Here is a 13,105-nt window from a genome sequence, read left to right as displayed (position 1 = left end):
AGCGGTGACTGGAAAAAAAAAGTACAGTTTCTGTTACTCAGACGTAGATGGATGAATGAATGCGTGTCCTCTACACCTTCAATATATACAGCATTCAAAGGCTCTCAGCATGCTAACAAAATCTTCCTAATGTTCTGCTGTGGATCAGAACCACAAACATCTGTTTGTATTGCTGCTAGAAGTATCTTTGGCATTCTGAAAGATCGGCCTAATAATGGTGTCATGACAATGCTGTCATTCACAGAAAACAACCATTCTGTATGTCATTGTCAAGAAGTTTCCTTGAGCAAGCGGTATAGCTTCTATGAAGGCTGAGACTTCGTTGGAGTAGCAGGAGCACTAGGCATCTGATTGTTTGCATCCACTCCATCATTACTGTGGACGTCGGAGAAGAACCGTTCTAGAAGACAGAGCATAGTTAGATTCAAAAAATACGAACAGCCTTTCATTGTTAAGGATATCTCACTGTAAGTATATCTTATTGTATAAACACTGTTTTAATCATATGTAAAAACTAGCAACTACCATTCAAAATGGTAATTATTTCTTAACATTTATTGTAATAAAAGTTTCGAAAAAACTCAGTTGGTAATTTCTCCTTTATGTAACAATGACACAATATGTAGATCATTGTTAGCACAACATTGCATAAAAACATCACATTGCAACAACAGCAGAGCTTTAAATACAACTAACCCACCTTCAGCACCAATTATATGTGGAGGGTCAGTATCAGGGTTGTTTCCAGGCATCAATCCTGTAATCATACTGTAATCCATGTTATCATCTAAAGCTATAAAGGAGTTATTCCAACGTGGTACTGGAGTAGTCCTTGGAGTACTGCGAGGTGTGGTCACTGGGGATGTAAACATAATGAAGTTTGTGGGACTGATGACTTCACTCACTGGGGTAATTCCTGGATACGAAAACAGCTGGAAAATCAAGAAGTCAATGAGCGAAGCATTCATGAACCATTTTCCAGTACTACGACATTTATTCTAAGTAAAACAGCACTAAAGACCAACAAGTGAAAATATTTAAAAAAATCTAACAAGTTCAAGTGCTTTAGTAACGTGGTCCCTCTTCATTAGTAGCAGAAAAAGGTACAGGGCTTTACTCTCCTCTACCACCAATGAAGAATAGACAATTCTTTAAAAAGTGATCAAACTTGTATGGACATGTTTTTTTTATACTGAAAAAGCAACAAATTTGCATGGTTTACATTTTAAATAGTTAGTCATTCTGTTTCTGGTTGTGTTGATGTTTGGAACTGAAATATTTCTGTTAAAAAATACAATGCTGTAGATTTCTAAGATTGGGATATGTGTATGTGACACTTGGCTTATTTTTTCAAATTATGCTTTATTCGCTTGCTAATTAGATATCATGCAATACATGAACTTTCTGTGGTTAGAGTTGTTCCATTCTAGTACATTGGCACTACACACCTCAGGCTGGAGATGGATGTGGCCACAGAAAAGTTCCAGTCTTATGATCTGACTTGACATACCTGAGGCTGAGGACGGATGTGTCAGGAGTTATGTACTAGTCTTGTGATCTGACTTGACATACCTGGGGCTGAGGATGGATGTGAGCAAAGCTATGTTCTGGTCTTGTTAACATTGTGAATGGACTGCTCATCACAGATCTGTTGACAGGAGATGAATCTTGGGAACTAGAGGATAAGCCCACTGCTACTGATTGAAAAAAAAAAATAGCTTCTTTTTACTGATTAAATAGGTTGTTACAATTTTTAGAAACATTAGAAATAAAAATATCATTATAATTTTGAAAAAAAATGTTTAAACTGTAGTGTTAAACCTTCCAAATAATTAACCCCTGAAAAAAAAATGTATACATAAAATCTTCACTATCCTCCTAAACAGTGAGAATAAAATAAATACAAACATACTAAATGCTGCAACATTCAGTTATTTTAATCCAAGAAACAGGTCTGAAGTTATGTAGTTTAAACTGCAAATAGAAAAGAATAAGTCACCCGAAACACCATATAGACAGAGTATTCATATTCGAATACTTTGGAAAGGAAAATTAAAGTATCCATATTTGCTGAATGGTTTAGTGAATGCAAACTTCTGTCCTCATCAAATTTATACTGTCATTATTACATCCACAGCATGTTAATTTCTCTTTCAGTACAAGCTTCGTTCCCATTTTTCTGTACAGAAAACAATGTAATATAATAAGTCATTCGATAGATGAAAACCTTGGCTTTCTATTGTTTATAAATAATATAGTATTGAACATAAGAGAGAACTATTGACAAATACTGAAAGACATGATGCGATAGATGGGTGTGGCAAGAGGGGTCTGACATTCTATTTGATGGCTATGTAACCAAACAAAATTGAAGGCTATGACAATTATGCTTTATCTGAGCAATGACAGCATTATAATGAGTAATTTACTTTAAATTTTATACTTTTTGGACGGTTGGTAAATAAATTAGAGAATGGGGGGATGCCTAGAGAAAAAAGTAATTTCTGACACTAGGGGAAATTCAAGATTTTTAAAAAATATTTTCTTATAAAATTAAGAACTTAAAACTTATATAATATTAAAATATGGATTATTAACTATGATTTTATGCTATACTAATTGGTACAATATGAACAAAAATTTAATTTAATTTAATTTTAATTTAATTTAAGTTTAATTGAATTTTGAATGTAACTTACTAAAAACATTGTGACATGCACAGTAAAGAAAGCCTGTGGCAAGAGGGATAAAATCAGTTCAGTACTCTCCAAGTACCTTAAACATTATTGTAGTACATGGCTATTAATCCAGTCAAGTCACTTGAGAGAATTTGATATGGCTACTAAACTGCCTTCAGTGGTACATGAACACTTCATACTTCCCACTGATAGATCTAGTCACATCAAGGCAAAGTGTAAATATTGTGAGCAGACTATTTCTACTTCTGGAAAAAAACACTTCTAATTTGCTGACACATCTGAGGGTAAGCCTTTTTATTATTTTTGTTATTATGAACTATATTCTATGTAAATTGTACAATATAATATAGATAAACTAAATTTCTCATGCATGTTAAACAATATTTTTTATTATTTTTGTTATAAACTATATTCTATATTATATAACTAAGATATTTATTTAATACGATATTTTTATTATTATAACAAACTATATTCTATAGTTAAACTAAATTTATCATGGTTTGAACTATATTAATTATTTATTACTATATGCTCTCTATTATTTTTATTATAAACTATATTCTATATTATATAACTGAGATACACATTTGTATTTCTAGTGCAATCATGAAACAGAACTACAGAAGTCTACATCTGGCTATTGTTAATCATGAGACAGAACTAAAGTCTACATCTGGCTCTGGTTAGTCATGAGACAGAGCTACAGAAGTCTACATCTGGCCCCAGTTAGTCATGAGACAGAGCTACAGAAGTCTACATCTGGCTTCAGTTAGTCATGAGACAGAGCTACAGAAGTCTACATCTGGCTTCAGTTACTCTGTCTCATGACCTACAGAAGTCTACATCTAGCTATGGTTAATCATGAGACAGAACTAAAGAAGTCTACATCTGGCTCCGGTTAGTCATGAGACAGAGCTACAGAAGTCTACATCTAGCTATGGTTAATCATGAGACAGAACTAAAGAAGTCTACATCTGGCTCCGGTTAGTCATGAGACAGAGCTACAGAAGTCTACATCTGGCTCCAGTTAGTTATGAGACAAAGCTACAGAAGTTTACATCTGGCTCCGGTTTGTCATGAGACAGAGCTACAGAAGTCTACATCTCGCTCCAGTTAGTCATGAGACAGAACTACAGAAGTCTACATGTCGTTCCAGTTAGTCATGAGACAGAGCTACAGAAGTCTACATCTCGTTCCAGTTAGTCATGAGACAGAGCTACAGAAGTCTACATCTGGCTCCGATTAGTCATGAGACAGAGCTACAGAAGTCTACATCTGGCTCCGATTTGTCATGAGACAGAGCTACAGAAGTCTACATCTGGCTCCGGTTAGTCATGAGACAGAGCTACAGAAGTCTACATCTAGCTATGGTTAATCATGAGACAGAACTAAAGAAGTCTACATCTGGCTCCGGTTAGTCATGAGACAGAGCTACAGAAGTCTACATCTAGCTATGGTTAATCATGAGACAGAACTAAAGAAGTTTACATCTGGCTCCGGTTTGTCATGAGACAGAGCTACAGAAGTCTACATCTCGCTCCAGTTAGTCATGAGACAGAACTACAGAAGTCTACATCTCGTTCCAGTTAGTCATGAGACAGAGCTACAGAAGTCTACATCTGGCTCTGGTTAATCATGAGACAGAACTACAGAAGTCTACATCTAACTCTGGTACTTCCACCCAGGTGCAGCAGCATACAATAGCAGCATACTGTATGGAATCAACTAAATATAAGTCGACACATCCTCGTCAGAAGCACATCACTGACAAACTCATCAATTGTATTGCCAGTACACTACAACCATTCTCAGTGGTGGAGTCAAAAGATTATCAAGATATAACGGCAGCCATAGATTTTTCGTATATTCTTCCCAGTTGCAAGCATCTGTCGACAATGTTGATCGATAGCAGGTGTGGTGAAGTCCAACAAAAAGTCATCTCTCTACTGCAACTTGTATGCAACATTAATGTCACTGTGGATATCTGGAGTATCAGAGAAATGTGCAGCTTTCTTGGAGTCACTGGTCATTTTATACTTGACAGGAAAATGCAAACAGTCATGCTAACATGCTGACATTTCAAGGGATGTTACACATCTGATAACATTGCAGCTCAATATGATGAAATAATAAATCCCTTAAACATAAACAACAAGTCTAATAATGCATCCAACATGATCAAGGCTTTCTGCTTGCCTGAATTTGAACTGCAAACACTACCTAGTATGAGAGATGGTGATAGTTCATCTATAGATGGTGACACACTACCTTGTATGAGAGATGGTGATAGTTCATTTACAGATGGTGACACACTACCTAGTATGAGAGATGGTGATAGTTCATCTATAGATGGTGACACACTACCTAGTATGAGAGATGGTGATACACTACCTAGTATGAGAGATGGTGATAGTTCATTTACAGATGGTGACACACTACCTAGTATGAGAGATGGTGATAACTCATCTACAGATAGTGACTCAGAAGATGAACTTTTAGATAAATCTAAATCAGCAAACAATTTATCAGCATTTCTTCCTGAACATGACCCTTGCTTTTCCCACATACTACAGCTTGTGGTCAGGGATGGCATGAAATAAGCTGGACCACTGCTGAAAGTAATTTCCAAAGCATCAGCCAGTAAGTCCTAAATTCAAAAATCAATGCAAGCAACTGATCTACTTGAGGGAGAGGCCAGAGTTCGGTCGGTAACACCAACAAGATGGAACTATGAAATTAAAATGATTAAGTCTTTATTGAAGATTCCCCAGAATAAGTTGGATAATCTAGATACTGGTATATCGAAACTTACTTCTCACGATCTAACTGTACTTGCATATTTGGTGACAATACTGACACCTTTTGAAGAGGCAACAGGTTTTACTCAGGGTGAGAACATTATCGTCTGCAGATATAATTTCAATCTTGCCTCTTCATTAAATAAATCTTTTCACGTCTGATTTGACTCAGACCGAGCAATAAAGTGTCTTCTGCTTGGCTGCAGCATTGGATCGCAGGTTTAAACTTGACCAGTGTTTCACTAGACTTTGGTCTATGAATCCAATAGAATGCTCTTGCAGCAAGAAGTCAAGAATATTTCCTCCACACAAAAGAGGACTGTAAATCCCTCCCCTGTCCAAAGAAGTAAGCTCTTTAGTTTCTTTGCTGCCTCCAAGAAACCAGCCACCTCATCTTCAGAGATCAATACTTACCTCGATGGTCCTTGCATTCCTGAAGAAAACAACCCTTTAAATTATTGGAAGATCCATGAAAAAAACACTTTCCTACCCTATCTCTATTAGCAAATGCTACATGAGTGCTTCAGCATCCTCTACTCCCATTGTGCATTTGTTTAGTATTGGAAGCAAAACCCTCAGATTTTATTGCTGCCACCTCACTAAAAAGACATTTGAGAGACAGATGTTCATAAACAACAATGGATGGTTATAATATCTACAAGTCTCCTATAAAAATAATTTCTGTTCTTAAACTTTGTTATTGCATTTGGAAAAATAAAAGTATTTAAATGTTATCATTTGTTTAAAGTTTGTTTGTTTCATAAAATAAAAGTATTGAAATCTTATTGTTTACTGTTTTATCATTATTGCATATTACTTGACAAAGTATTCATGAAGTATTCATATTGGAATACTTCGCATTTTTCCTGTATTCGTTTTTGTATTCATAAAAATATGAAGCATTCATAATGGTATTAAATTACCAATCTCCAGTATTCACCCCATCCCTGACAACATATGATGTTGATATTTTTATTTTGTATTCAAGCTCATTTCGACATGTTACATAACAACAGACAGTTTATAAATGCCTGTTAAAGTAGACACAGTTATACATTCAACCAAACAGTTACAAGTATTTACAACTTACTCAGTTATAATTAGTTAGTTATTACAAAACGTAATTTATTAGGTGCTGATGCATATGATTATAGATATCCTATAAACACTACAGTTATAATTAAACCAGATACACTACTTAGAATGCAGAGGTAACAGGTGAACTTACACACTGATGTCGTAGGGGGTGGCGACATCTGATCCCTGCTGTCTCTATCTCCAGTGCTGCTTGGGCCTGGGATGTCCGAGTCTGATGTAACACAGGTTCCACTAGTAGATGTGGCAGGTGGACTTGGAGTTGTTGGACTCAAATCTGTGATAAAAAAAAAAATAATAATATATATACACTATAGATAACATGAAGAAAATATTTTTGAAAGAAAGTTAGTTCACAGAATAATCAATATAAATATATAATAAGAATTTGTAAATCATCCAAACAAATGCTTAACTGTATCTATCCATATTTTAATAAAACAAAAGTACATATACATCACTTCTTTGGTGAAACTCCTCTCTGTAATTCAAAGTTTCTGACTAGTGTTAGCAAACTGTGTTCGGTTAGTTCCAAAAGTTCATCTATCAGGTTTTAATAAAAAAGTCTTTCAACTCTCATGTAATGAAAAACAACATAATATTAAAATGCATCACTATTTACATTAAACTGATGCACATATACATATATTTCATACAAAGATGCATAAACACAAAATCCTAACACTAATAACTTTAATAACAGGTGAATTGTGCTATTCATTTAATGCTAGTTTAAGTCTATTAATTAACTCTTTCAGCATGGGCTCGGTCCCTGGGACCGACCTCATAACCATTTTGTACTTGTTATAGTTTTCATGCTATAGCTGTTAAATTAGCAAGTGTATGTTCACAAAATTTGGCAGATTATCAGTAAACATTACAAGGCTTTTGTCCACAAAATATCAAGATATTTTTTATTAAGTCTTAAGGCTTTTTAAGTAACCTTTTTCTCATGCCTTTTTTCTTTTCGCATGTTGCCTATCCAACATGCAAAGTAATTTTCATTTTAAGGTTAAAAATACTTTTATGCATTAGAAAATTTTCTAATTTCAAATGTGAAATTTTTATAACCTCCAGATAATTATCAAACGTTTTTTAAGAAAAAACTTTATATTTCATTTGTTATTTTCAATATTGAATCTCTGTACTGGTTCAGTAGATTTTACCAATCTCGTAATCACCACAAAAAATTTGGAAATAAATATAAATTATGGTTTTTTCATTCTAGAATTACTACATATTATAACTTGAAAACAGAAATGTTTAGCCTAAATAGCTTAAATGTCAACATTATACATTTATATTATATTGTCCTTTCAGCTGTGCCTGGCTAACTTTACACATGTTACAATGATGCAGCACACGTGCAATCATGTTACCATAATCAATAATATAAAACTGACCTTTAGGCTTTACAAAGTGACTTGTCTTGGATGTGTTTTAGTGGAGTAGTATTTTGTAAAAATACAGTCACATTTCTGTTATAATACATTATATATACATACAACAGTAAATAAAGAAGTAGAGCAAACAATTATCTCTTCTAGTTATGACCTCTGTACTCAGTTGCTGCTTGACGTAAGTTGGCAAGCCTTTTAAAATTTTACACGTGGAGGATATGAAATGAAATAATTTTTTTAGCTTTTGTATATTCAGTTGAATAACCAAAAAAAACTTATAAATTACTATATTGATACCATCGAATTCCACTATAATTTATCAAGTTTAGTAACTAAGCTGTATTTCGGTCTACAAAAATATGAAATTTCAAGCAGACTGAAGGCATAACCTACCTCTTTGAAATCTTAGGTTGAAAGAACGAAATAGCATCCTAACACTTTAAAATGGCTGAGAAGGCCACTAGAGATATATCCTGAGCTTCTGATTGGTTATTCACATGTCATATACAGAAGAAAGTGTGTATAAGGAAGTGTTTCCAAAAATGTGTGTGTGATTCAGTACATGAGCAATATATCAGCAAACAGAAAAGATAGGAGGTACTTATTTGAGTTCCTAATTCGTAAGAAACTATAGACTTTGTATTTGGACTTCACAAACATATAATTTGAACTAGTGCTGCATTCAACATACCATGTGACACACAAAAATCAATATTTAGGTTTTTTTCATATTTACTTTTAAATTAAGAAATTAAATAATTATAATATTCAATTCGATACCAAACTTATTGACATAAATTCATAAAATAGTAGTTCAATAAAATTTCGAATATGAGTCAACAAATGAGATGACATGGCCTTTAACTCATGTGGAAAGGGTTAATAAACTTTCCCTTATTCTTAACTCCTGTTCATTCTTAGCCCTAGCCAAGATTTAAAAATTTTCTATTTATGGGCACATGTCTCTTAATATTTGAATATGACATGGGTCTGAAATTTGCATACATTAGTATATGTGTTTTTAATACTCTAGCAGTAGAACTTATTTAATTTAAATTATATTAGGACATTACATTGATATACAATGTTTGATCCCTCTATTTTTTTTATCCCACACACTACCTTAAATACACATCTCAATTCTACTTATGGATAATTCCAATGGAATATTTTTCTTAACTGATTTCTAATCTCTACCAACTACTTATAATTATTTCTTTATCTATTACAAATGATAATAGCAAACTTGTGAAATTGTGCAACTAAAATCAGAGAGAATAAGTTAAAAAAGGTATTAGTTAAAATTAAAGAAGGACAATTTACTGACAAACAATGAACACTGTACTTTAATACTACTTTATTCTCATGTAGGGATTATGTATGGTGTTCATAGGATTCATAAATATGCATCATGTCCCACAAGACCAACACTGTTAGCTATAGCTTTGAGTTTTCACTAGAAACAAAAAATTAAACCTTCAATAAAAGGGTGCACTGTGCTAGCTTTGACATACAGTCTTTATACATTAACTTACCACTACATGAGACTATAAGATTGTGTACACAACCATTGTACCATTATCATAATGGTCAAATGAGATTTTCAAAACATATGTCTTATGAAGTCACGAGCATTGTGACTAAAAAATCTCATTTTTTGTTTAATAATGAAACTGGTGATCAATTGGATCGGCTTTCTATGGGGTCAAGATTAGCCCAATCAGTTGCAAATGTGTTTCTTTGTAATCATGAAAAAAACGTGGCTTGAGGATTATGCTGTACAGTTCAAACCAATATATTACAGAAGATATGAAGATGACATTTTTATCATCTTTAGAGAGGTCAAACATTTTGAGTTTTTAAAGATACCTCAACAATAAACATCCTGATATTGAACACCAACATAGTCAAAGACTTTCTTTCTTATATTTACTTCTTAATAACAATGATGGAAAATTTCACTGAAAATTTCCACAAAAAGACAGTTCATCAAGCATACGAGTTAAACAGTAAATATGAATTTTTTCATAAAGAGATAGAGTATATCAAGGAATTCCTAATAACAAAATGCTTTTCCAACAAATATTATAAATCAAGTTATCCCCGATTATTTAAATAAGAGGATCCTTCCAGCATCATTCACATGCAAAATAGCAGAACAAAAAAATTACTTTTGTTTTACCATATACCAGAAAGCAGGACATACAGATTAAAAATTCAGTTAAGAAAAATAATTCATTGGAATTAGTAGGTAGATTCAAAATGTGTATTTAAACTAGTCTAGAATAAAAAAAACTTTTTTAGTTACAAAGAGTGAATACCTATTTATCAAACATCAAATGTAGTATATCAATACAAATGTTGTAATTGTAATTAAATTATACAAGTTCTAATACACGGGTGTTAAAAACACATAAACAAGAGCATGCAAATTTGATATCCATGTCATAATCAAATATTAAGAGACATGTGCTATACCAGTGTAATGAACCCATAAATAAAGAATATTATAAAATCTTGGCCAGAGTTATTCAGGAAGAGGAGTTAAGAATAAGGGAAAATCTATTAATTGATCAACTTAAACACAGATTAAATTACCAGAATTGTTGAGTTCAGTTATTATTAAAGTTCATATAAAGATTATTCATAGTAATAATCTCATACTAGTTTGTCTGTAACCATAATTTTAATACTTGTACTTGTGTAACTTCTTACTTTTCTTATTACAGAGGTATAAAATCCCACGAAAATGGAGAAGAGTATTTTACCTGTACATCTGATGATGGCAACAGGCCTAGCCATTGGAGCTGGGGGTGGGGGAGGCAACATAGCACTGGTATAGTAGTGAAGCTTTGAAGGACTTCTACTCCCAGAGTCACCCGCTGACTGAAAACACAGTAATCATACACATTTTTAATTAACCTATTAAATATCACAAATACAAAAACTCTTTCAGTTCTTGATTTTAATTATTTCACAAGGAACACATCAAAAATTTACAGACGGTTGATTTCTTGGGTTATCTGTGGTGTTGAGCCACCCACCATTCCTCTGTTGTTTTTTTTTGACAAATTCTTGCTTGCTCTTCTAAGTACTATAAAACAGTTTTACCTGTGGTGATGAGCCACTATTCCATGGGTTTTCTGTCTTACATGTGGAGAAACCTTTACCTGGGGTGATAAGCCATTTCTCCCCTGGTTTTTCTGACAATCTTAATTTAGGAGATGAGCTACTGCAGCCCTAACACAGTCCTACCTAAGGTTATGAACCATTGCTCCTAAATCATCTGATAGACTTTTACCTGTGTAGACAAGCTACTGCTCTCCTGGGTTTCTAGACACAATTGTACCTCTGGGTAAGTGCTTACCTGTGGAGATGGACCACTACTTCCCTGGGTTTCCTGACACACCAAGTTCACAAAGTCTGAAAGGGTGTCCCCATTCTCCTGATACTTCTGACCCAAAAAATAAGCTGGAGATGGTGCAAGTCCGCCAAGGTTGTGGGTTGGGGATACAAGATTTAATGAACTATGCTGGTGAGTTAAAGCTGATAAAAATAAATTGGAAAAATACCTGTAAATCTAAAAGCTTAATAAATAAAAGCTATCAAGCAAACTTAATCATAAAACTTGTGTTTTTCTTGAACAAACACTTTTTAATCCTGAGAAAATTACTCACTAAAGAAAATTTCAAAACCATTTCAATATTGTATCAAAAGCACAATTTTACTCTAATTTGCTAGTTTAATTAATCTAAATATATCTGTTACCTTTTAAAAAAATAGTATTTCATTCATAACTATTTTAATTTTTTGAATAGTATTGCATGTATAAAAAAAACAGATCAATTTCTTAATTTTTACCTTCAATGCCCAATTATATCACCAATTTCCAAATGATGTAAAAAAAAGGATTGTGACAGTACCTGCTTTGGTAAGAATGACTCAAGATTGATCCACTGCTTTGGTAGGACTGATTCATGATTGATAAGTTTTAGACCCTGCTTTGGTAGGATTGATGATTTAGACCCTGCTTATGTAGGATTGGCTCAGGATTAATGTTTTAGACCTTGTTTATGTGGGACAGGCTCAGGGTTGACAGTTTAGACCCTGCTTATATAGAACTGGCTCAAGATTGATGTTTTAGACCCTAATTATGTATGATTGGTCCAGAATTGATGGTTTAGACACTGTTTTGATATGATTGGCTCAGGGCTGACAGTTTAGAGCCAAAGGAAGTGCTAATCACAAGTTAATCATATCAAGGCAGATGCTTCATTAAAAGTACATAACGAGTCAACAGCTACCTGATAAATTGTAAAAGGAATAAGTTTAAAGCTCTTTAAAACTAATAAATAGTGAGTCAAACCTTCAAAATCTTACAGTAATATATGCAAAAACAGAAGTATGTCTGTCAGGGTTGCACTTAGCTAAGCCAAATTTTTCCTCATGGTCACCTCTAATTAGCTTTATCTAAGGTATGGTCATTAAACCAGTTAAAACTGTAGCATCAAAATGATTTTTTAAAAAACCAATTTTCAGAGTATTGTTTCCATTATGTATGCTAACAAAAAAAATATTACATTTGTGTTATTTTAAAGACAACACACATACAGTAAACGTGTCTGAACATGTTTTTGTTTTTTTTAAGTTTCAAATAGGGTTACTGTGTAATTTTCTAAAATTTTGTTTGTAAATTCAATGTTTTGTTTAGTTCCGAGAATTCTGTTAACAAGTGCAAAAACATGTATGACATATTCAAATTTTTGAAAGAGAGGGTGTTATAAAATAATTGTACTATTAACAAGTGCTTTGTTTGTTTGTAATTATGCACAAAGCTACACAATGGGCTATCTGTGCTCTGCTCACCATGGATATCGAAACCCAGTTTCTTGCATTGTAAGAGTGCAGACAGACTGCTGTGCCACTGAGGGGCATTAACAGTTGCATAAATAGGGATGATTTATATACTGTAGACTAAATAAACCAAGATTGACAGATTGGTTTTTAGTTTTAAAAGGACTTTTAAAAAGATATCTTACTGGACAAATATTAGCTGTGTGTAGTGTGTGTGTATATATATATATATATATATATTTTTTTTTTTTTTTTT

At 33.2% G+C, this 13,105-nt stretch overlaps 1 protein-coding gene across 5 annotated transcripts in view; it reads right to left on the bottom strand.

The window, feature by feature from the left end:
• Nucleotides 1-6: 6 nt before the first annotated feature.
• The window catches only part of LOC106458517 (nuclear factor 1 C-type-like), an 87,195-nt gene continuing 74,096 nt past the window's right edge, over nucleotides 7-13,105 (bottom strand). For 4 of the 5 annotated variants that reach the window (XM_013918038.2, XM_022384752.1, XM_022384750.1 and 1 more), the window contains 6 exons: nucleotides 11,363-11,541; nucleotides 10,764-10,881; nucleotides 6,729-6,872; nucleotides 1,573-1,697; nucleotides 701-932; nucleotides 7-400 (listed from right to left, as the gene is read on the bottom strand). In XM_013918038.2, coding sequence (XP_013773492.1) covers nucleotides 303-400; nucleotides 701-932; nucleotides 1,573-1,697; nucleotides 6,729-6,872; nucleotides 10,764-10,881; nucleotides 11,363-11,541 — 896 coding nt within the window. In that variant the 3' untranslated portion in view covers nucleotides 7-302. The remainder of the gene's footprint in view (nucleotides 401-700; nucleotides 933-1,572; nucleotides 1,698-6,728; nucleotides 6,873-10,763; nucleotides 10,882-11,362; nucleotides 11,542-13,105) is intronic. The other variant, XM_022384751.1, reaches the window with a different exon arrangement.

This window comes from Limulus polyphemus, unplaced genomic scaffold (genome assembly GCF_000517525.1).
Source record: "Limulus polyphemus unplaced genomic scaffold, Limulus_polyphemus-2.1.2 Scaffold479, whole genome shotgun sequence".
NCBI lineage: Eukaryota > Metazoa > Arthropoda > Merostomata > Xiphosura > Limulidae > Limulus > Limulus polyphemus.
Note: the sequence above shows the minus strand (reverse complement) of the source record. Positions and strands in the feature narration are given on the sequence as shown.